The 25,470-nt window shown below is 39.2% G+C and overlaps 3 protein-coding genes and 1 long non-coding RNA gene across 5 annotated transcripts in view; all 4 read left to right on the forward strand.

Moving 5' to 3' along the window:
* The window catches only part of LOC306826715, a 147,995-nt gene that overhangs the window by 17,843 nt on the left and 104,682 nt on the right, over nt 1-25,470 (forward strand). The gene's annotated exons all lie outside the window — the stretch shown is intronic.
* On the forward strand, nt 6,000-6,902 carry foxq1a (forkhead box Q1a). Its single transcript, XM_079349169.1, has one exon. It carries the CDS (start codon nt 6,098-6,100, stop codon nt 6,827-6,829), a length of 732 nt encoding a protein of 243 aa, XP_079205295.1. The 5' UTR covers nt 6,000-6,097; the 3' UTR covers nt 6,830-6,902.
* foxf2a (forkhead box F2a) lies at nt 7,691-11,706 on the forward strand. 2 transcript variants are annotated; one of them, XM_079349190.1, is made up of 3 exons: nt 7,691-7,847; nt 8,920-9,911; nt 11,129-11,706. In XM_079349190.1, exons 2-3 carry the CDS (start codon nt 8,951-8,953, stop codon nt 11,302-11,304), a joined length of 1,137 nt encoding a protein of 378 aa, XP_079205316.1. In that variant the 5' UTR covers nt 7,691-7,847; nt 8,920-8,950; the 3' UTR covers nt 11,305-11,706. The 2 variants fall into 2 exon arrangements, with proteins under 2 accessions (XP_079205316.1, XP_079205315.1); XM_079349189.1 differs by lacking the exon at nt 7,691-7,847 and having other exon boundaries at nt 8,658-9,911.
* On the forward strand, nt 16,959-19,179 carry foxc1a (forkhead box C1a). The gene has a single exon (XM_079348195.1). It carries the CDS (start codon nt 17,280-17,282, stop codon nt 18,705-18,707), a length of 1,428 nt encoding a protein of 475 aa, XP_079204321.1. The 5' UTR covers nt 16,959-17,279; the 3' UTR covers nt 18,708-19,179.

Raw genomic sequence — 25,470 nt, forward strand, 5'->3', positions numbered from 1 at the left:
TTAAAAAAAATAAAAATCCATTTTTTCCCCCCTAATACGTTCTTTGTATTGCAGTTCACTAGAGTCCTCGTTAAATAAAGTAAACACCATGCTTGGGCGAAATAAAGTCCATCATTATACAAAATGGTGTAATTGAAGACTAATGAAAAGATTCTGTGAGATTTAAATCATTGGAATAAGGAGGTTAGATTAAATAAATAAAACTTGACCATTCTCTTTAAGGTTTCCAACCATTTCGAGGAAAGTCAAAATGTTTACACTGCCTGCCTGACATGTTTTTCCTCTGGGTAGCTCATGAGTCACTTTGAATATAACCAGCTTTGTATTAGTTGCCATGAATGGCGGGGATAAAGGGAAAACTGTTCAGCTGTTTCAGAGGTTTCACAATAGTTAAACTTGCCACTGGTTCCCATTAACTGCTGACACGGCGGCACCAACATCTGACCACTGACATGCAAACCAGGAGAGCAAATGGATTAAAGTGGAGAAACCACCGACGTGTTTAACAATACAGGGTGTGGGGCAAACTGATGACTGATACAAAGTTTGATTTGGATAAACATCCATAAATGTATTATACCCTCTTCCAGTTTACACAAGGTGCTGACTCAGCGCAAAGATCAGACCAGTTACCTTTTTATATTTGAATGCCAAACTCGGTTGTACTTTGTTTACGGCTGTTGCATGTGACTGCAGTTTTTTTTTTTTTTTACCTGAGTAAATCATGTAGTTGAAATTGAGACAATTTACCTACATTACCCCCCCCCCCCTTTAGTTAAAGAGAAAAAAATTTTTTTTGAAACATTGAAATTTTAATTTTTAATTTTTTTTAGTAGGAGTTATTCTGATTCTGTTTTGAAGCATTTAGCAGGAATAGCAAAAGAATGTACCTGTACACAGAGTGCAGCTATTTGAACATGATGATGAACCTGTCCATCCTAATAGTATACTTTCAGACTTATTAAATAAAAAATGCAACAGCGAAATTCAGTTATGATGTCCTATCATCGTTCTGTAGATCCTGGTATAGCTTGAAAGCATTGGTTTAAACTCAGAAGGAAACATTTGAGACAGGGCAGCAAAACTCTGGGTATGTGTAATGATTAATCTGTAATCAAGTCATCACACACATTTTCTTTTTATGCGTCTCTCTGGAACACTGTGTCTCTAAACTGAGAGATCTGGACGGATGATAAATGTTTAACAGCTGTGGAATAAACCCTGTGTGTAACATTTACGCTGAGTTTGTATTTCACAATGTTCGAAATGCACAAATGTACGACTGACACTCACTGCAAAATGGTTTGTAATTCTGAGATGAAGCTGCCCCTCTTTTCTTTTTCTTTCTTTCTTTTTTTTTTTTAAATCTGTGAGGGGAAACTTAAGAAATCATTAGTGAAAACTGAGGCAGCCGTTGTTGTTTTAATTCCTCCCTGTCATCATTATATTGGTTACATACACTCAGATCAGGGCCTTTATTTCTCTCTACAGAGGTGATGTTCACAGCTCTACAGCCATGCTTCTTAGTAACAGCTTATGTGACTCTGTCCGCTTGCATGCTTGGTCTCGACACAGACCTCAGTACCTGTAACACTTAAAGGGAATAAACAGAGACCCGGTCAACCCAGTTTCCTAACGCTTCCTTTCCTCTGTAATGAAGTTAAACCCACTTTTCAGTGAGGAAACTGTTCTCCTCTATTTACATACTGAACATCTTGGTCTCAACCCCAACCCCCCCCCTTGATGCGTCCTGGGCAGTGTTTACCCAGTTCCCCCCTTTTTGTCTAAACACGAGCGAGAAGTGACGCGGTACACTCGCACAAATGGCTTGTATCAAGTTCACGTGTCTACTTTTACCCCAAACTGTCTCAAAAACGGTTGCGCATGAAGTGAAAGTGGCTCTGATGCACTTCAGCGTAAAAGTCCTGATCTTTACTTACTCTTTTTCTTCTTCTACGCCTGCCTGGTTTGGTTTGCATCAGTTTTTGCCCATCCCTATGTTGCTAAAAAATGGAGCTGATAAAATAATGACGCTGTAGAGAAAAATCCGAAGCCTCATGGAGGCAAATATTTCATGAAGAAAAATGATAAAGTATAGAAATAATTGCTGCAGATTAAATCTTGCCGTGTGGTGTGAATGACTCGGTAAAATGTCTTCTCTTTATGGTGTTAGAGTTAAAGTGAGAATATGATGCCTGTTTCGGAAGTGGCCGAACATGTTGAGAAACATAAATGCTGATCAGAGACAGAGCTTCTCTTTCCTTTCCTACAGCTCTAAACAACCCGTTTTTCTTGAACATTTTATCAGTACCTTTTCTAAATACAGTTTTCTCCCTGTTGTTTGGAAACGTACTTGTGTTGCCTTTGAGATGACGAGACCAAAATAGAAACTTTCCTTACCCAAACACATGCAGGGGCCTGCTCTCATTCTTTCTCTACCTCTCCTTCCCAATAATCGTTTTCTGTCATCATTTGTCACATTTGCTCCTCACAGATAACCTCTACTGAAGCATAAGAAAGTCTATAGAAAGTGTTTAACATTGCATAAAGTCATGTTGTTAGGAGTATGGGCAGAATGATTCATACGTTAGGGGCTCACAGGTGAAGAGACGGACTGTTTGAATTGAGAGGGCGGTACTGGATGTACACGTAGAAACATGTGGAGCCCAACACATGATGATAAAGCACACATGCATGTTTGTGCCAAACTATAATGCTCCAGTTTAAGAACTGAGAGACGTCAAAACAGAGCTGTCAAAATACTATAATTAGCGGCTGCTGAAATATTTAGCGGTGGCATATATTGTACAGCTATAATCGGCTGCCATAAATAGCACAAAGTCGTGATCAACATGAAATTCTGCTGCTATTTTGAACCTCTGGAAACAACGTCAACCCCCTGCAGCCACTCGCTGATTGTTGCACTCTCAACAACACAATCTGCAAAACAAGAGAACGTCTCAAATTATCTGCTGCCTGCCTCGCACGCACAGACCTTTGCCTGAAAAGAATGAGAGAGAGAGAAGAGAGTTGTGAAAACTAAATCCTCCTCAGGTTGACATCTTCACAGGGTTATTTTTAGACCTTCAGGAATTTGCTGTAACAATTTACATGACTGAAATACGAAAGCAGGGTTTGAATAGTTTTCTCTCATATTTCACAATTTCATAATCCGTTGTGCTATGTAGGACCGTTATGTACTTCGAAATATTACCTACAAATGTTTTACTCGAGAGTTCCTTGCAAAGTTACAACACTTTATCACACAAAGCATTATTAATAGTAAAATGTTTGTTTATGGAGTTGTACATGTTTCTTGTTTTCCAACAAAATTAGAATCCACCTAACTGACCAGAAGTAGAGCACTATTTACAACACGTTGCTCTTTTTTAAAATGCCAGTAACTTGTGTAACCTCAACGTTTAGAAGAATATGCTTTGCCTGTTCGGTTCAGTGTTGTCTCATCTCTATCTTCCTTATGTTATTTCTTATTTCCATGAATTTCCATTTTTTTTTTCCCTACACAAACAACTCTTCAGAGGGGAAAACGTATTCAAATGATATTCTCTGAGCACAATCACCTTCATGTTTTTGTTAAACACTAGCATGGTTGACATCAGCTCTTCGTGCTCCAATTGAACACACACGATGAGTTCTCATGTAATAAGTGGGAAATCTATTTGTGCACTTTATTAATTTCTCATCCTCGACATACATAACTTCAACCAGGCTGTTATAGTCACTCAGGTTTGAATGCGTGGGTCTGTATTCCTCATTCCGACGTGTCAACAAGTGACACCTCAAAGTAGTCCGAGTTACAGCACCTGAATCAGCGCATCTGACATTTCTACATTCCAACGAGACAGGAAATGTGCAGCTTTCATTGATGACGTGAATATTCTGTTTTAATTTTACTACTCCTGCTACAAAATTCTTGATTCTTGAAAACAGATTTAATGAAAACTAAAAGCTCTCATCAGATCTTTTGTCTGCACGAAGTCGCCATGCCACAGTGCCCTTACATCTCTCGACACAGATACTGACAGAGAGTGGGAGAAAAGGTGAGACAGTTCAAATGATTTATGAGCATGTTTCACTGACTGAGGTATAGCTTAATATATAGCCACGTAAACTCAGAGTCATGCTTTATCAAATCTGTTTAGGGTTAGTGTGCATGCTAAGCCTTTGAGCTTTCACTTACACAATACTACTGTCAACCTTAATCCTGTGTCTGAACAGGTGTATCTGTAAATTAAATGAATTAAAAACAACACACTAAAAATAATACCAAATCAACAACGTGGAGCTGAAAGCAATAAATTTATCAGGACTCAATTAATAATTGATCAGTGCTTCATATGTCCTTCATAGACTTTTATTTAAGATCTATTTTGGGTTTGTCTTTTAAAAACACAAGAAACAAACTCTTGTTTATCTTTCCACTATAATGCAGCTATAAATGTGATTAACCTTTTGTGTTTTTCTCTTTTTTCTCTCTTTTTTAGTCATTGTTTTGACAAATTACATTTTTCCATATATTATTATTTAATGAGTGATTGGTTCACACTATGCACTGGACTTATTGTTCAATGTAATTAACACAAATAAATGGCTTTTTTAAAAAACTATATTAGTTTCTTGTAAGAAATTTAAAAATGTTGATATTGAACTCCATCTTGGTCAAATATGAGAGACAAAAATTCCTGTATAGCTCCTGATGTATACACAAACCTACACACACGCACGCATACACACACACTGTGGCCTCACAAGCTGCTACATGCACTAACCTGAATGAATGCATGCCACTTGAGCTCCTGTCATTGTGTGGTTGGCCTACAGGAATTCATCCCTGACATGCCACCTTTCAAAATAGTGACTTCACCCTGGATTGGGTGTCACAGACAGCACAAACAGATCATTACCTGAAGATCAAAACATTCACACAGCAGCACAAACATGTGTAACCTAAATACAGGAACAGATCGAGAAGCACTATAAGCACAAACAATCTGTAACTGCTCATCACAGTGAAAAACACATCAGCAGTGGTGTGATGTCTTCATCAGTTTTCAGGCTTATGAGGATGTTATTTTTCCATTTGTCTATCTAATGATGGTGTGGCAGTGAAAACAGTGATTTGGTTTAATAACAGGAAGTAAAAAGGACCAATTATGTAAAGATGGGTCGTTGAGTTCAACAGGATGTCTGCAGGTGAACCTGAGTGGGAGGAGAATGGGGAGCTGCACTTAATGAACATATGTAAAAGTTAAGCTTTAGTGGGTCTCACCTGTCTGCTTTGTTGTCATGGTTTCCTGTGAATCAAAAAGAAAAAAAAAAAAAACTAACTACAACTTTTCCAAAGTATTTCAAAACTAGAATGCTTTCAGTCTAAAAGGAGAATGAATCATTCTTTTCACAACTCTGTTCGCACTGACTGGACGCATCAACTGTTGGTTGAGAGAGAAACCAAATACACCAGTTTTCAATGAGGGGCTGTAAAGTTGGCACAGGGTGCATCTTCCCTTTATATTTCTAAATTGTACACTCTGAGGGTGGAGCTGTTTTTGTGTTATTAAGATGCAGATGTTTTCTATAGGAAGGGAAGGTTCAGGCTGCAGCAACTAACACCGACGTGTACCTGCAGGCACCGCAGCTTTACAAAGGAAACATGCGCCACCTGGTTGTCTGAGGTAAAATAGTCCCACGGTGTGTGCCAGATCATATTTCACAGGTGAGACAAATAATAAACTGCTCTTAATGGTGTTTTCAAGAAACATCATTGCTCAATTAGCGTAATATTATATTACAGGGTCATGATGAACGTTTTATGATCGTGGGTTTAATTATTATAATGACTTTGACGCACGCGATGTGAAGATAATTCTCCAAATAATTTGGAATCCATAAACTCCTCCCTCCTGGGTAGGTCCTGAAGTGAGCCGGGTATAAACTCTTGCTCTCACACAGGTGTTGTGAAGAAAGGCTGCAGCATTCGGGCAGGTGTGATGGAGCGAAAAGGCTTCTTTGGATTTAAGTCGTCTTGACGCAGAGAAAAGTCCAAGCACATTTCAGCACAACTAAAGGAAACAACAGCATGAAGTTAGAGGTGTTGTGCGGAAGCCACTACGACACGAAACATATGGAGATGTGCAGTTACGCAGAGGGGACTGTGCGCTCCCCTATGTCCGCTGAGGAGGAGCTGGGGTCGGATGGGGACTGCGTGGTGCACAGCCCTCCTCTACCTGTAACTCCGTGCGCCGTCGCTAAATCCAAGCCGTACACAAGGAGACCCAAACCTCCGTTCTCTTACATCGCTCTCATCGCCATGGCAATCCGGGACTCCGCCTCTGGACGTCTCACTCTGGCGGAAATAAACGAGTACCTGATGAAAAAGTTCCCGTTCTTCAGAGGCAGCTACACCGGCTGGAGGAACTCGGTTCGGCACAACTTGTCTCTAAACGACTGCTTTTTAAAAGTGCTTCGGGACCCGTCCAGACCTTGGGGGAAGGACAATTATTGGATGCTCAATCCTCAAAGCGAGTACACCTTCGCTGATGGGGTGTTCAGGCGCAGGAGAAAGCGCATAGATAAAAAGGAGAGTGCAGGAGAGCTTAAGAGCGCTCAGTCGATGGAGCCCGAGCCCGCCACAAAGACTGATTCTTGTGTCAAGTTTACGAGTTCGTTTACTATAGAGAGCATCCTGAGCAGGCCGTTCAAGAGGGACTCGAACAGAGATTCTTTACGGCTACATCATGCGTATACCTGTCCAAGCTACACTGATCTAATGACGCCACATTCAACTACACCTGCTGCCTCTTTTTCATAAGTCAAGTCACAAAGCCTCACGGATTCCTTTTCTGCGCATGTGTCAAACCAGTATGACGCTGCGCAGTATACACGCACACACACACACACACACACACACACACACACACACACACACACACACACACACACACACACACACACACACTAAGATATCAGAAATAAATTCGGGCTTTTTTTTTGGTGATTTAAAACCATTAACGTGCACTGATGATGGACAGTGGAGGGAGGACATTGTTGTGGTGGCGAGCTGTTACACTGTCTTATTATTGTACCTTTGGTTTATCCAATCAAAGATGTTTTATTCACAGGTTTTTCTTTTAAGTGTCATTACTCGGACGTTTTTAACGCTGTTGTTTGTCGACAATTTAAAATAAAATAAAATATGCACATTGACTTGTTATTTTATCTCTTTCAGAATGATTTCATTCTTTATAATGAACTGAACAATAAAACGCTTCATGGTGTGCCCATTGTTTTCTATTGTATGTATATTAGATGGAGCCAGTGTTCCTTGTGGATTCAAGTAAGGTCTGACACCTGTTGGAGACATCGGCACCTGTCACGCACCAGTGCAGTAAAGTTTTTTTTTGTCACTTCATAGACAGCTCTGCAAGGGATCGATGGCTGACAGTGTCCCTTTTCTACATGTCAAAGCCTTTTGGAATAATTTAAAAAAAAAAGCTGTATTGAGTTGTTCATATTTTAAGAATAGGACGTTTCTTTAAATGATGAGGACGCAGAGGCTCATCTCTGGTTTCTACAGTAATTTTTTTTTAAAATGCCTCGGTCAGGGCAGCAGTGATAAAAAATAAATAAAAATAAATACTTATAATAATAATAAAGATAACTAATACATGTTAGTCGAAATAAGATATAAAGGTTCTAGAACTTAAAATGTAAAAAGAAAGTTCCATCTTAGTGTTCACATTCCAGTGTCCATGATCCTCGCTCCCATTATGTTTCCCACTGCACTGCATGTAGATGTCGCCTCAGTCACCACACATGCGCAGGAAAGGGTTTGTACAAATGCTGCATCCTGAGCGAACTCGACCCGAATCCACAATAGGAAGAAATGTCTTCCAAGTATAGGCCCATTCTTCTGCGAGAAAGTAAATTTCCTTTAAACCAGCTGTGCATCCTGCGCGCAGCAGGGCTACAGGTTTGATGTGTCTGATATCTCTGCGAGATTGTGTTTGAACTTTGCTGGTGCATGGGAAATACTTCCATTTCACGTGTTAAGTGACTTGCTCTGTAACGCAACATACAGAAATGGCATTTACGGCTGGAAACGTTGCGTAAAGAGGTTTAAATATTTAATCATCTGAATCTTACTTTGGTCTTATTTAGAATTTAATCAAGTCTTTTCTCTGGGGATGGAATCCAGACTACCAGAGGTAAACTGATACTTGTGCGCTGTGTGTGGTACGTTGGCACGCTCAGATGGAAAAAAAAAAACATGCTTCCTCTCATGTCAGAGAACTAATCCTGAACAGATCTCAAATGAACATTACAAGTTCTATTCTCCCTGTGCACCTTAATAAAACCAGGCACCAAGAGGACAAAAGTTGTTGTTTTTTTCTTCAAAATATTGTCGCTTCCTTCATCATAGTTTTGAAAGATTTCCTTATCCAATATTTGTGTGACAAACGCATTCCGAGGTGTTTTTGAAAGGGGGTCGTGGGAGGAGATTTGTCTTCCTCTGCTGCGCCGTGTCCGGCTTCTAGTCTGGCTTGTGGCCAGATGGGGAGGGAGTAGTTCCTGGCGATTTCTTGGAGGGATTTGGAGGGGGGGTTGGGGGGAGCGGGGCAGAAAGATTTAACAATTGATAGGTGGTCGGGTTGTGTTTGACCGGGTGGATATGCGCGAGCAAAGTCGAGGAGCTTACTCTCCCCTCTGTGATGGGATTATTCCCAACGATGGAAACAGGGAGGAAGGAGGAACAGCGGCTGGTGTTTCTTGATTTTCACGAGTATAAACGTGCAGAGCATCGTAGAGGGACACCGGCCATTGAATTATAGCAAAAGAGGACCTTTTATAAGGTTTGAATTAAAGGGATTGTTTAAAGTTCAGATGTTTTTTTGAGGCCAGACAGTGAAGGGGACTAAACAGAGGCGCGACCATGACGATGGAGAGCTCCAAGCAACATTTGGATTCACCTTATCCTTTGAGCTCTAGTCCAGCGGCTGCTGCTGTAAACGCAGCGCTGCTGAGCGCGCAGCCAGTGATGGAGAGCGCGCAGGCTGCCTCCACTAAATGGAAAAAGGGAAACTCTGGCTTAAGGCGCCCTGAGAAGCCTCCTTACTCATATATCGCCCTTATTGTGATGGCAATCCAAAGTTCACCGAGCAAAAGACTAACTCTTAGTGAAATCTATCAGTTCCTGCAAGCCCGCTTCCCTTTCTTTCGGGGATCCTACCAGGGCTGGAAAAACTCCGTCAGACACAATCTTTCCCTGAACGAGTGTTTTATTAAGCTGCCTAAGGGTCTCGGTAGACCTGGAAAGGGGCACTACTGGACCATAGATCCTGGTAGTGAGTTTATGTTTGAGGAGGGCTCTTTTCGCCGCAGACCTCGCGGGTTCAGAAGGAAATGTCAAGCTTTGAAACCAATGTACAGGATGATGAACGGTATCGGCTTTGGTGCGTCCATGCTGCCGCAGAACTTTGATTTCCAGTCTCCATCAGGCTCACTAGCATGTCACAACGGCTACAACATAGACTTGATGGGTAATACACTGCCAGGAGGCTATGAAGGACTCGGGGGAGGACATCACGTCCCACACATGTCATCAGGCTCCGGGTCATCGTATATGTCCGCGTGTCAAGGGGGCTCTAATGCTGACTATTGCCCAGACAACAGCAGCAGCCCTCTGCAGACTCCCCCAGCCATAGTGGGTACTTTGGACTGTCAGGCTGCTTATGCAAATGGAGCATCACACTGGAGCTCACCTGTGTCTTCATACATCAAACAGCAGACTGTGGCATCCAGCACCAACACTTCTATGCACGCGGGCATGTCCTCTTACTCTCTGGAGCAAGGCTACCTGCACCACAACGCGCGAGACTCCTCTGAGATACCAGGTAACGTCCAATTGTGAGCTTGATCTATATTTAAAAATGATTCCTCTTTAAACACTCGAGAAATTAAATTCGGGATGAATATTTAGCTCTAGTGATGCATCAGACAGGACACAAGTGGCTCCTTCCGTAAAACAATGTATTTTATTTCAGGCATCCAATGCAAGACTGCTTATAAGTTTAATGGTTTTTAAATAGCCAATTTGTATTAGCTGAGCAACATGGCTAGCCAAACCCATTCATGGTATATAATTGATCAGATTGACCTTTGTTTATTATTATTCGTTTTTCAGTGTCTTATCGTGCATCATCAAATAGTGTGATCAGTGCAACATTTAGCCTCTGTTTCTCATTACAATGCATCTTTCAACAGGCTTTTAGAGGCCTGTGAAGTGTATTTAACAAAGACGAAATGCAGAATACCATCAATACGTGAAGAAAATCTCAAGACAGACTTTCTTAGCAAATGTTAAAAGAAGAAATGTTAAATTAAGGCTTCAGACGACAGCATGACATTTCTTTACAATCAGTTCTTGTGTTTTTAAAATGTAAGCCTTTTTAATGGTTGATGATTTATTTTTTTGGGTGGATTTTCCACCAAGTTTTAATCGAAACCAAGTTGCCAATTTAATCCTGATTTTAAAATACTTTTACATTTTATTTTCTGAGGATATTTATAGAATCAGGTATATCTAAAATATCTTTACAATGACTGATCATCTCTTTATCTACAACATGTCCCCACAATTTATTTGAGCAAAACTTTGATTATAGTAAACAAAAATAAATAAAATGAGTATGCATAATGTGAATTTACATATTGTATGTATTCACAGACATGTTTTCCAAAGAGGAAGTAATATTATTATATTACATTATGTTTTATTACCAACATCGTAATATAGACAACAAATATGTACATTAGTATACGTATTTCTTTGCAACCTGCATGGCAACCCAACATCATTTCTCATAAATTCCTATCCCATCATTTTGATAGGAACATGTTAGAATCAGAAATCAGAACATGTGATTGAAAACGTACTTTTTAAAATATTGTCAAAGCCTTGAGCCATGAAAACAAGAAACACAATAAAAATGTAGAATGCTAACATTATTATGAACTGACGCATAGGCACTTGCTTGTCTTTCGTGGGGAAGGCCTCTAAGCTGGTGACTGACGTGATGATTTGACCTGCTGTGTCCTGTTTATTTTTCAGTGGGTCTCTCTCGGTATTCTGGTCACTCTGCTCCTGTGTGTGACAGGAAGGACTTCGTTTTGAACCTCAACGGAATCTCTTCTCTCCATCACTCCAGCAACGGTGGATCTTACTATCACCAGCTCCACCACCATCACCAGAGCGTCTATCAGGACGTAAAGCCGTGCGTCATGTGAACAAACAACCGCAACAACAACAATCAATACACCTAATTTTCATCTTTCAACCAACAAATTGAGGTTATGAGAATCTTTAGTGATTTAATTTCCTTTCAAATCATCTTGAAGTCAGGGAACACTTCCCACACTAAGACATTTTCTTTTAATCATAGAACTCTTACATATCAGACGTAACTTTCTTAACACTAAAGGCTTTCGTTTCATGTTTGACTTTCTATGCAGGAAAGGTGAAAAATACCAAACGTTCACGTTCCTGAATTCTGATGTATTCATGCACTACGTCTTGTTTTGAAATTGTTCAAATTATGCAGAATTCCTACAGAATGCCCATATAAAAATTGTCAAGAAAACAAGTGTTTATTGTCTCTTACAATAAAACGATCGTTTCTTTTTTTTTTTCCAGCATTGCAGCTATGCTTTCCTTTCTGCCAGATTGTTATGTATTATTATAATACTACAAATTACATTAAAATACCTTATGTAAGGAGAACATGAACTTTCATTTTTTAATTTTCCTGACCCTTTACAAATGTTTTGTTTAAATTGTCTAATTTATTACCGAATTTTATGTATTTATTTATTAACCAAATACATGAAATACGTGTCTTTTTAAATGTGACGAGTCAGACACAAAGTCAGGGACATGGTCATGGCCTTGAGCGTCATAGTTCTGGTTCATTCAATGAGTCTTTAATAAACATGATTTCAACGTCAGCAGTTCAATGTTTTGATAATAACATGAAAATGGGTTCTGTGGTAGTTTTGTTTTTCCACCGAAGACATTTATTTCATGTAAAGACACGTTCAAATATATTAAAAGGGTTTCGTCGGGAGGGTCTAAACGTAATCTTAGCCTCCTCAACTTTACATGTAAGTTTACAATTTGACGTATAATTTTATTTTAATTGGGATGGTATTGTGATTTGACACCACTGTTAGATGAATTACCAGAGAGACAGAAGGAAATCAAGGAGTGTATTTAAAAAGGCGACACTACTCTGGGATGGGAACTCTTCATGCTTGATGGTTTTAAGTCGACTATACCGCCCCCTCGTGGCGGTAACCTGTTGTAGCGCCGTAATTCTATTGTGTTGATGCACTCTGCTTCAATGACAACTACACAACTCTTCGTAGTTAAAACGTAATTTCACATTGACAATTTGCGTTTGAATCATCAACATACTGAATATATATTCGTCATGTATTCACATTGATGTTTTGGAGTAAAAGAATAAAGTAACTGTCCCTCAGACCATGCAGTCACTTTGCGCGACAAGTCTTCTCAAGTCAACCGTTTTATTTCCCATGAGGTGAAGACTAATCTGTAAAAAAAAAAAAATCAAAATAAAGTTATTAAAAGGCGTTAAACGTAACTTTTTCAGATCACGTTTTTAATCAATAATGTCTATTTGACATAAAGACTTTCGTTTTATTTGTTACCTGGTCTATAAGAGTCCTTATGCTGCTGCATTGTGACTGCAGAAGTTGGTTTAAAAGCACACATTTTACATTTAATAAGCATTGGATCAAATTTCTGTAATGAAAATACATTTATGTCTACGATCAAATTATTGATATGATGTATTGAAAATGTATTTCAAACATGTAAAATCAAAATGATTATACAAACAAAGGACAGACAATATTTCACAAAATTACAATTTTCTCGTTTCTCATTCAAAAAGGAGGGGCAAAAGATGAATACATTGACATCAACAAAGACCCACAAGAATATTTCTTTAGAAAGATAGTTATTCTCTCAGGGCTGCTGGAAAACTTAATGTCTTCATTTTACATTAATAAATAACCAACCCTGAAGTCAGGAAACGTTTTTTTCGGAATCTTGCAACATTTGCAATCAATCTCATTTAAGTTCAAAAAGGGGAAAAATGGTCAATTGTATTCACTGTTTAGGTAAATATCGTTTTATTTTCTTGTTTGTTTTGACACCTTTCTACTAACTTTTTGTGCATTGTTTAGTCCCTACTTTCAATATTATAATCATGATCTTTTGTCAGATCATTTTCAATCCTGATAAACCCACTTCATCATACAGAGAATGAGATAAAGATGAATGAGGAAGCTTTAAACATTAACCCAAATGAAAAAAAAAACAAAAAAAAACCCATTCCAACAAGTCAAACAAAAGATGCCGACTTATATGTAATACAATATGTCATAAAGAAAGAAACTGCTGCTTCATGATTACCTACAGTGTTCATGTCAAAGTTTTGTGTGTGAGCTGATGCAGCACTAAAGTCCCAGAAAAGATGAACCTCTGTCAGATGATAGTGCACAGCCAGACTTTCTTGAGACGGTAGGACATGCTGGGGCACAGAGGAAGGGCTGACATGAAGTTACATGAGAATGATTATTTTCCCTTTCTATCTGCACAAGTAATGTCTATATTGATAACAATATTTAGGTATTTCAAATATATTGATTTCTGGTATTTAAAAAACCCCAACTGATTCTGAAGTTTAACACAAGGGGGTGGCAATAAACTACAAAGCCTAATTCTTTAGTGGCTCAAAAGTATTTCTATTTTCCATTGTATCGATTGCCTTCGTTGTTGTCTTAGTTCTCAATATTTCCCAGAAGATGTAATACAATTATACACACTTCAACATAAACAATTAAAATCTAAAGTAAGGCATCTGTCAACAAAATATATGAATGAAACTTAATGACATTGTTTGACAATTTTAAAAGTTCTATCACAAAATGAAGTGCTCCCACATATAGTTTTAAATTATAAATAAGTTTGAGGTTAGAAAGTTTTAGTATGCAATTATTTAAAACCGACAACAACATTTTTGTTTATACGGACCTCAGATAAGTCCTTTTATTTTTATTAAGTATGTGAGCACATTCAAGTGAATTTGACTCTGGTTAGACTTTATATGACTCTGCTGAACAGACAAACAAGTTGACGCATCACTTCAAAACAAAGAAAATTAGACAGTTGGAGCACAGACACATAGCACTAAACTGCAAAGTATAAAAATGTGAAAACACAACACTGACACAAGTATACAATAGTACAAAAGGGAGTGGGGAGATGCAGAGAAAAGCACTTGTTAGAAAGAAAGAAAAGTCGTATAGGTCATAGTGTAAGTGATGACTTGCTTGGCACACTTGCTGATCAATGCTTGATACAGTCAAAAAAGGACACTTTATTTGTACACTTTATACTGTTATTTTTACAGTGCAATGGGCTTATTTCTACTTTTCTGTTATACAAACGTAATTCTGCTACTACATCTATATGGATAATTATAGGAGACACAACAGTTGTGTTTGGTCTATGAAACGACCTCTAAAATAGTTTTTTACATGCGTGAGACAAATATATCTCAGTATTAGATTTAGCAGCTGGATCATTGTTGTTTTACTTTATGTGAGTAATCATGATTTAGATATTGCAAACAAGATAACGTCTTATCTTCGGGCAATGAATATGTATACTTTGAAAGCTACAACAAACAAACTAAAAGATCTGTCATGTATTTATTCTTTAATTTAAAATGAGCAATATGGGTGACTAGTTAACTCTATTACTGCTAAAAATGTCGCATTTGTTGCCACTTTGCCCAGAGGAAGCCCTGCCTGCAGACTGAGGAGACATAAATGATTGTAGTATTGTAAAAGACCTCTAGGTGGCAGTAGTGTCTTATTTATAGAACGCTATCCCTTCCAGCCTAACATGAATCAACACTGACACATATCATGACAAATGCTATAGTGTGTATCGTTTGATAGCTTTATATTGAGGGCAACATCAATATAAAAAAGATCTCGAAATAAACAAACAAATAAATGAACAGAGAGGAGTTAAAAATGACCTTGAACTGACTCCTCCGTTGAGATGTCATGTTTAAAGGCTGTGTTGTAATTGTTGATATTGTGTTGTAATATCGTAAATAAGTTACACCTGTATCAATCTATTTTGAAGATACTGACAGAGAACTATCATCTCGATGAACACTAGAGGGAGCCAACATCATATTTATCTACCAACCTGTCTGCCCATCGATTTTATCTTTTTTTTTAAACAAAAAACATGGCTAGTTATGAGTGTGCAATAGAGTTCACATTGTTTTATTTGAATCCGTCTCTGTACTAATATTATTAAAGCCTATATAGATATACTCTTTCATATTGTTTTCCATAAGATCTTATGTTTTAAGGAACTTACAAATGGGGAGGAAATTACATGTTAAAATTGACGTGATTGACAAGTGATATTGCAGTCAATAAATTGGTAGACTAAAATGACTAACGAATGTGGTCATCTCTCCCCCCCCCCCCCCCCCCCCCCCCCAAAAAAAAAGCCCATATCTGTATATTTGAACAATAAAACAGCCCTAATTGTAAAAAATGCCTATAGCCAAATTATTCCGCATGTTGTTTCGTTTATTAATTTCTCATTCATTCGTGTGTGTCGCTGTGGTTCACTCTTGGATACCTTCAATAATGAAGATTTAAAGAGGACTGGGTGGGCAGGCCGCAGTATTAAGTCAAAAGTCCGACGTGAGTTGAGTAAATAGCTCGGGGCGGTGGAAAAAGTTCATGCCCGGGTCCATGTAAGGAGAAACCAGCCGAGCAGCAGGCCACTGCACGGACGTTTAATTAAGAAGACCTGCGGAGGATTACTGCGATATTGGGACTGTAACTTTGCCTCACAGTGACCATTTACAATTTCATGCACAGTCGCCATTGACAGCAGGGCGATACAAAGGCCTCAAGGTTCCGCTTATTGAACGTTTTTCTATCTTTGGCCCAAATCTGCGTTTTGTTTGGCTACCATAAAACACGGTACGACATCTCCAACGACCATTTTTAATATTAAATACAGGCTAAGTTAAAAAGTCTATCACATGTTATTTTGATTAGTTTATTTAACGATAAATCCTCCGAAGGCCCTTTAACGTCACATTCAGACATTATTTTGACAGGCACCTCGTGTAAGGTGTCACGGTCATCCCATTTGCTCCTTTGTCTTTAAATCTCTCCTTTTTTGACTTTGAATAAACTCTCACACCTCGCAGCCCAAACTGTTTTAATTCCTGCAGTAATGAGATCTCGCTTCACCGCCCACTGCCAACAATGCAAGGCTTTGATCTTACTGTGATCTGCTTCTAACTAATACACATGCACCTCTGCAGGCGTTCAAACTGCGCGTTTAGACAACACTTGGCTTGTTTGAGTTAATATGAAAGACAGGAAATTAACGTGAAGACCATAAGTAATAAAATAAATAATAATGCATGAGGTTCATATTCGAGGCCATGTGATTTCTCAATAATCCCTGTGTAAATGTGACTTTAAGATTTTTGGATTTCTAACAGTTGATTAAATATCCATATCTTTGTTAATATTTAAAAATCTAATTTTGACAGACAATCCATCTGTTTCTTTTCTATCAATACTTGAACAGGTCTGACACAAGGTGTCTTTTGGTAACAAAGTGTGCGGGAATTTGCCCTGCACGCTTTGATTGCGCACATGTGTGAGTTGCTCTGTCACGTCTGAAATCTTGGCCGGAGTGGACTGGGAGGTACCGACACCTCCTCTTTGTCGTTTTTTTTTTTTTAAAGCCCCGAGTGTGGCCATCAGTTCTCTGCTCCCTCTGCATGGCCTGAGTCGTCATTGGACAGCTCGCGCACTTTTGGGGAGGAGCTCCACCCTCAGCAAAAAAGGAGGAAAGAATTTAACTGCGCAAAAGTCCAGTGTGCGGTGACGGATATCCAAAGTTCAGAACTTTTTCAATGTGCGTTTCATAGAGACACGGACATGGGGACGGCTTAAACGCAGCTGAGGTCCAGCACGTTGCACTGTTGTTGATACTTTTCCTCTCTTTCTTCTCAAGTGAGCCGTGGAGGAGCTGTTATTTGTGCGCCTCAGAAATCTGAGGTAGGAGAAGTGGAGCTCTCCGTGTGCGTAATCTGGAGTTTTTTCTTCCTGACAACATGCAGGCTCGCTACTCCGTCTCCAGCCCAAACTCTCTGGGCGTCGTGCCGTACATCAGCAGCGACCCCAGCTACTACCGGGCCGCAGCCGGTGGCGGATACACCGGGATGCCAGCTCCTATGAACATGTACTCTCACGCTGCCCATGACCAATACCCTGCCAGCATGGCGCGCGCGTATGGGCCGTACACCCCGCAACCTCAGCCAAAGGACATGGTGAAACCTCCCTATAGCTACATCGCGCTCATCACCATGGCTATCCAAAACTCGGCTGACAAGAAGGTGACCCTGAATGGGATTTATCAGTTTATCATGGAGAGGTTTCCATTCTACCGAGACAACAAGCAGGGCTGGCAGAACAGCATCAGGCACAATCTGTCCCTAAATGAGTGTTTTGTCAAAGTGCCTCGCGATGATAAAAAACCCGGTAAAGGCAGCTACTGGACACTGGACCCGGATTCTTACAACATGTTTGAAAACGGGAGCTTCCTGAGGAGGAGGCGGCGGTTTAAGAAGAAGGACGTGGTGAAGGAGAAAGAGGAGCGACTGCAGAAGGATGTTGCGCCGCCGAGGCAGCAAGGAGGCCGGGAGCAGGAGCAGGCGGTGCAGGGCTCCAAGCCCGTGAGGATCCAGGATATTAAGACTGAGAATGGGACAGTGACGCCTCCGCAGGCCGACTCTCCCTCTCTGAGTACCGTGCCCAAAATCGAGAGCCCGGACAGCAGCAGCAGCATGTCCAGTGGGAGTCCTCACAGCATCCCATCCAACAGATCCATCGGTTTGGACAACTCTGAGCACCACCAGCACCAAGGTCAGGCCTCCACGCAGGGCTTTAGCGTGGATAACATCATGACCTCCCTTCGGGGGTCTCCACAAGAGGCCACAGAGCTTCCCTCCGGCCTCAGCGCCTCCAGAACAGGTATAACCCCGTCTTTGTCCTTAAACTATTCTCCAAGTCAGACATCAGTCTATAGTTCCCCTTGTACCCAAAACTCCATCTCCACTACCTCCAACGCCACCTATCATTGTAACATGCAAGCCATGAGCTTGTACGCCGGGGACAGGTCGAGCCACTTGGCACCGAGCACCACCGTGGACGAAACGTTGCCAGATTACTCTGTGACCACCTCCTCGCCCTCCCTGAGCCACGCGAACCTAAACTCTGCGCAGGAGGGCCACCATTCCCACCAAGGGAGGCTGACCTCATGGTACCTCAACCAGGCCGGAGACCTGGGCCATCTAGGCGCGGCGTACCCCACCGCTCAGCAGCAGAACTTCCACTCAGTCCGAGAGATGTTTGAATCCCAGAGAATCGGCTTGAATAACTCGCCGGTGAATGGGAATAACAGCTGTCAGATGTCATTCCCACCGAGCCAATCCATCTATCGCACTTCAGGAGCTTTCGTATACGACTGCAGCAAGTTCTGACCATAACAACAACCAAAACACGCTCAGTATTTCTCCTCACGGTGTTTGAACTCTTTCAGTCAAATCAAACATTTCCCCATAGGGACTTAATATGAGACAGAAAACTCAAACAGAAAAGACTTGATGTCGTTTTTTTTCCTAAAGAACAGTGTTACTGCAAATAACACGTAAGTCTCTCTTCGCTTTTGTGCCTTTATTATATCGTATGTTATAATAATGCAAGTTTCCATGGACGTGTAAATTGCATATAGTAATTTATTTCTAAAAAATGTAGCCGGATATTATGGACCAAACACCAAAAAAAGTGTTTTTAAAAAATTGAATTGCCTTAAGTGTCCAAAATAATTTGTTCCATTATAAAAGAAGAAAAAAGGAACGTGTATATCGCCGTACTATTTCAAAGATTCTTCCTTTGTTGAAAAGTATTTTGAAGGATTTGTTTGTTTGTTTAATAAATTGTCATTTTTGTGAGTTTAAATTTACGCCTCGTTTCTTGCAGACTTCAATTCTGGCTCGTGATATTCCTCATTTAGATAGTGTTTTTCTTTCTCTCACCCTCTGGGGTAATTTGTCTGCGTTCAACACAATAGGCGTAAAAAGTTAAAGATACTTCAGCTACTCTGCTGCAGACATCCTAATCTTAAAAACCCTGACTCTTACAATAATAATAATAAAAATGTTTCCCTCCCAACAATATTGCCCAATAATTCTCCTCTCCTTCCCATTCAAACAATTCTGAGGACACGTCAGAAATTAAAGAGCAAAATTGTTTACAACTGCACTCTGTAACATCAAACGCCAACTTCGAACGTATTTATTGCAAAGCTTTTTACCTTCATATGCTATTTTCTGCGTGTTTTATAGTCTCATTAGAAAGGCTGTTGGATTTATACGAGCTGGTGTTGACCTGAGGCCTGCAGACCCGGGAGCCAGCCTGCACACAGCAGCACTACTTTGTTTTGGATCGTGTTGTGTGTTTACTGGCACATTCCTCTGCTTACTTAATATCATACCACACATGCCAAAGATAGTGTTGTTGTCACTTTAGTTCTGATGATTGAATCATCACGAGTCTGACATGACGCAGACGTGAATGAAGACAACACAGCGTAACCTTTTTTTATCAAACGTTCCTCATAGTAGTTGTGCAGAGTGTGTGCATATTACATAAACTGAACATGCTTGACATGTCAGATCGATGATTTATTGTTATCCTAACTTAGTGGGTTTTTTTTTAAAATATATTCTGAAAGACAGTATTTCCTTACGTTTACATCAATTAATTACAACAATTCTCCGTAATCACGTTCAAAACAAACTAAAATGTTACTAGAGTAATAAAATAGAGACAGAAAATTCTTTAATTTTTAAGAGAATCATAGAAAATCTTCCATGTACTGTAAACGTCTTTGTACGTCTTTCTTTCTCGACAGTCAAAGTGGAGATTTATTTTAAAATATTTTGCACTGCATTTTTTCATTTAATGGATTACAAATATTTAATTTGCAAGTCATATTTCTATTTCATTTTCTAAATATATACTGCAATTAAAAATATAACATAATAACAATAGCTATTATTCTGATGTAAGACATGCGGAAAATTACGCAAGGACAGAGTCCGTAAAAATAAAACAATAATAATAGTTATTGAATAAATAAAACAAATAAAGTGGAAGAAATGTAGCATATAAAGAGGCTTTGCCTCACAAAAAGGTTTTATGAGATAATAATAATCATAATAATAATAATCATAATAAAATATCTTTAGGGATTCCAACACATACATTTGGAAAGCAAGCTGGTGAATTTGTTATTTAAATACTTTTGTGTATAGATATTCCTCCAGATGAAGACGTGATGCCAATGCAACCTACAGGCGACATGTTGGCACACAAAAAAATTAAGAACCTACAGCGAGAATTGGCACAAATCGTTTTTTTAAATTACATCATGTTGTGATGTTTTTTTTTTTTTTTTTTTTTTGCCTTGTTGATGTTGTTGCAAAATCAAATGTCATTATCACTGGCTTTTCGGCAATTTCATAAGAAAGACATCAGCAACACTATAACACATCAAATCAGAGCTCGATTGAGGAGCTGCAGGGCATGTCTAGTTGTGTAATAGTAAAACAAGAACAAACAGTAAAGAACAAAACAGAGAATATTTCAATTGTTCACTGTAGCCACAATGAAATGCTGCGTCTCCAAACTCCCCGATTGCACCGATTGCTCATGAAAGTCATTAGATACTTTCCCAAAGTTTGGGGCCTAATAAACAAACGTCGTGTTAGCCGAAAGATTGATGGCGCCCTCACAGAAACGAGCAGGTCAGGAAGGAATAAAATTCAATCAGAGACGTGGAATCGTTTTTCATGAGACGGAAAAGGCAGAGAGGGAGAAGGAGGTCAATGAGGAGGATGTCGGCCGCCAGAGTACCCTCAACAATGTAACAGGACATAGCATACTCACACGTGCGCGCAAGCGCTCGCACACACGCACACGCACGCACACACACACACACACACACACACACACACACACACACACACACTCAGAGACAGTAGCGTATCTTGGTGTTTGATTTGAGTTCATTTATAAAAAAGAAAGAAAATAAGAAAAAAGAAAAGAAAACAATATTCCCAAAGACAAGCAGTAAACAGTTGAAATGTTTGGTAATAACTTGTACTTTTAGAGAAAATGAACAGATATTATAATTAGCTCTGAGTTTCCTATGGGGGGCTCGACAGGGGCCGTCATCCTGTCCAGAGGGCTCCAGAGCAGAATAAGCACAAACTTAATTATAGTTTAATTTCCTTTCTAAGAGGCAGTATTAGGGTCTATTTTCAGATCCTGAACAGTTGTATATCTATAACACAAAAAACAACAACAACAACCCAGATTAGACGTTGCTTACGATTACATGTCAGCAAACAGGGGCGTCTTGGGTGTTTGGGGCTTCTGAGGACCCCTGTTTTAGTGTGAAACGTCCCGCTATACATTCCTTAAAAAACACAACTTCCATCTTTTATAGGGGTGAAGTAGAAAAGACAAAGGCGTCTGTAATTCCCAAGCATTTTATATATTACAAAACGGTAACTGTGATTTCATTTTGTTACCAAGTGTGTTAAAAAGCAGATGTTCATGTCGTTATTTATGGCGACCACGTCACCTTAGAGTTGATTTTAGAAAACGGGGTAAAGGTTACACACCAGTTTTTAGGAAATAAGGATCAAAGCAATTATGTCTATCAAGTGTGTACTTGAGACTCTTATGAGCAAGTGAGTCCTAACATTGGCATGTGTGGAGGAAAGGTCAAAGTTCAAGAAATTGCATGTAGATAAACACTATGGCTTCGTGGTCACACAATTGTTATTCAGTAATGGATAAAACTAAAGATCAGGTCAAATAAATGAATTATGTTTAATCTGAATTCAAGCAATGCAAAAAGGAATGTCTATTCTGATTAAATGATGATGCATAAAACTGATCACTTTGCATTTTTAGATAAGCAAAAAAAGGCGTGACCATAACAACACTATCAATAGGCCTAAATTGCTTCTTACTCTCCAATTCTGTATTTGTTTGATGGAGTTCCGAAAACTTATGGATCGTTGTTAAAATAGCTATAGCATTTCACCCTTCATATTTCGGTGTGTTATTTATAGTGTACCTTTACTGTTGTACTGAAATAACAAATAACTGTTATTGTTTGTAGTTGTCTTTAACTCTAGGACCCAATTGTCCATCGACACTGGATGTAAATGGCGCCAGCCTTGAGTAAAACGCAGCACAGTTTTGCCAAAGCTCCCCAGGAAATATCTCGTTCTTGTTCCAGCCTCGTGCAGACTGTGTGCACCTGTGTGTCTGCAGTGTCCAGCTCGACTCAGGATGGAAAAAGTTTCAGCTCTCTGTTAGTGTACAAGACCCGAGCTGCGCGCGCCATCTGTTTCTAATTAGGACTCCATAGACGCAAATGCTGTCTGCTCTGCGGCCAAACGAGGAAAAGGTTGGAGGTTCAACACTTGTCTCCCAGAAGAAGAAATCAGCGCCGCGTGCAGCCTTTCGTTTCTCATTTCAAAAGACAAAGTGTTTTAGCATTAATTATTCATTCGGCTTTATAAAGACAGACAGAGCGATGAGTTGTAAACAGGGCTTCTGGATGAAATAACCATCTTTAGATCGTCTACAAGAGAACAGTATTGAGCTCGTGCGGACCTGGTAAAGCTGGATAATGGAGCTCTGTGGATTCAGAGCGACCTGCGAATAACCCGACAGCCTTGGCGAGTTACCTCAAAAGCGAACAGAGTTTCCTTCAAGTTACACAAAAGCTGCTTCTCAGCTGAGCGCGCCTGCGGTTTCTAATTATAGCACGCTTTACGCGCTTCAATGTCCCAATTATCCTGCGTGACATACAGTAATTTATCGTCACCTGTGGTTTAGTTTTATGAACACATTTTTGTATTTTCTTTTAAGGCCGGTCACTTTATGACCGTCTTCTTGATGTGAATGTCCAGTCAGGAATATGCTTCTTTCTGTATGGGGAATACAATTAGCCCATATTTATATTTTGTTTAAATAATGAAATGTTGCACTGTTTCTCAATGGTTTGTCACCATAGCAGCACAGACATAACTAAGAGTATTTTTTTAGTTGAATAAATAAACATCATTGTTAATATGAAGGGAACGCATTGATGGTTTGATGATTTTTTTCTCACTTGAGAAATTAACGCCATGACAAAGTTCTACAGATATAAATGAAAACAATCTCGAGATATCAAAATATGACAAGTGCATACATTTTTAGGATGTCATGAAAAAAACGCAGCCTGCGGCCAGAAACGACGGCTTATAAGATACAACTGTAAGAGGTATATTGATTAAAACAGTGTTTAACAAAAAATACCCGTATTATCACTACCCCCTATTAATCCATGGCTTAACGGTCTTTTTATTGAAATCTTTTTTTTATTTGCCTCATTGTCTTCTTGGTAGCAAGCAGAACAAACTTGAACTCTTAACTGGTGACATGAGAGGAACACTTCAAAGCTGTCCATCTGCTGCTATCTGAGCCACAGTAGCAGTTGTCTGTGTCTTTCGAGGGTCTCATTTTATGAGCAAGGCGGCCACTGGGCTATGAAAACATCAAGAGCAGAGTCACACTGCTGTTACACTCTGAGACATGACACTGCTATACTTTGATTGCCGGTGGATGCTAAAAACAATAACACAAGGGCTGGGCTGTAATATAGGCCTAATCTTTGTAAAAAAAAAAAAAAAAAGATTTACATTTGTACAAAGCAAGTATTAATTTCCTCTAGAATATCGTTTGTTCCGTTTAAATGAGCTATGTAACAGTAATTTAGATTATTTAGTTCTTCAGTTGTTGGATAAAAATCTCCTTTTCAATTTAAACTGAAATTCAATAAAACTGTAAAAATTCTAAGCAGGGCATGCAGTTATAGTCTCTTTGAACATAATAGTCATTAGAAGATAAGAATATGTAAAATAAAACAGAGGATAGTAATTTTAGATCATTATTTATATTTAATACAGGCCTATGATGTTGACTTTAATTTTGAATTTATGGAATACGCTTTCTTATTCAAGTCTCCGGGATGCATACACATGACGACAGTTTTCAACAGACTCGTCCCTCGATTTGACTTTAAAGGTCCTGTGCTATAGGTGTTTTAGGTCCTTTGAGATGGGTGTCGTATTTGCATCGAAAGAGGAGGAGACAGACTCGCTAGTGAGCCATCTCACGTCTGGTTGTTTACGTCCGTCAAACAAAAAGAAGAGCGAGAGAGTGTCACACCAACCCGATAATTAATGTATTGATGTAATATTTATCTTTAGGGACAAGTATGAAACATGTAAACCGTTGCCACACACAACAACAATGTAAATGTCATATTTCGTTGTGGAAGAAGGGATAGAGTGTCACACATAAAGTGGAGCTCTGAGGAAAACGAACCTAACATGTTATTTAAAAAAGGGGAAATAGTGTGAGTGTGTGTGAGTGTGTGTGTTTGTGTGTGTGTGTGTGTGTGTGTGTGTGTGTGTGAATTAAAAAAAAGAACACCAAAACAATTCTCAACTGTATTTACTCTTGAAATATTCAAGTGTCTTTTCACATCTTCGCCCCCATAGGTTTTATTTTCTATTTATTTATTATTTTTTGCAGTTGTGATTGGAGCAGTAATTATGCCTGTAAAAAAAACAACTTCCTGAGACTTCAAGTCCGGGCTAACTCAGTTTAGGTTTTGAGAAACAAATTCAGGTGAAATTATTTTATATCCATCTATGATAAAAATTGTGACCATGTATTATGTCTGTCAATTATACAAAAAGGTCATCTGATATTAAATGAATGACAGTTCAGTGCTACTATAGAGTGTTAATGATAGCACATCCAAATAGGGCTCCAGTCTGTCCACCCATTTCCATGTTGTTGACAGATTAGTGATGCTTAGATTGATAAGGCTCAGAAAAGTAAATACAAAGTCCAATCCTGGAAAGCTTATGGATATCTTTCTTGAAAAATGTGCTATTATATTTTCATATAATCTGTCATCATCAAATCTGATGTCTGTACTTCGAATGCCAGACCTTCCAGCTCTTAAACATACAGCAATTCAATGGAAAACCACATTATTTCAGCACCTTTGCATTCTCCCTCGCACAATTACAGTTACATAATATGAGCTTATACTTAGCAATTATGCATTTAATGGTTGCATTACTTTATTCATTCTTGTTT

The sequence above is a fragment of the Symphodus melops genome, assembly GCF_947650265.1.
Source record: "Symphodus melops genome assembly, chromosome: 7".
NCBI classification, from domain to species: domain Eukaryota; kingdom Metazoa; phylum Chordata; class Actinopteri; order Labriformes; family Labridae; genus Symphodus; species Symphodus melops.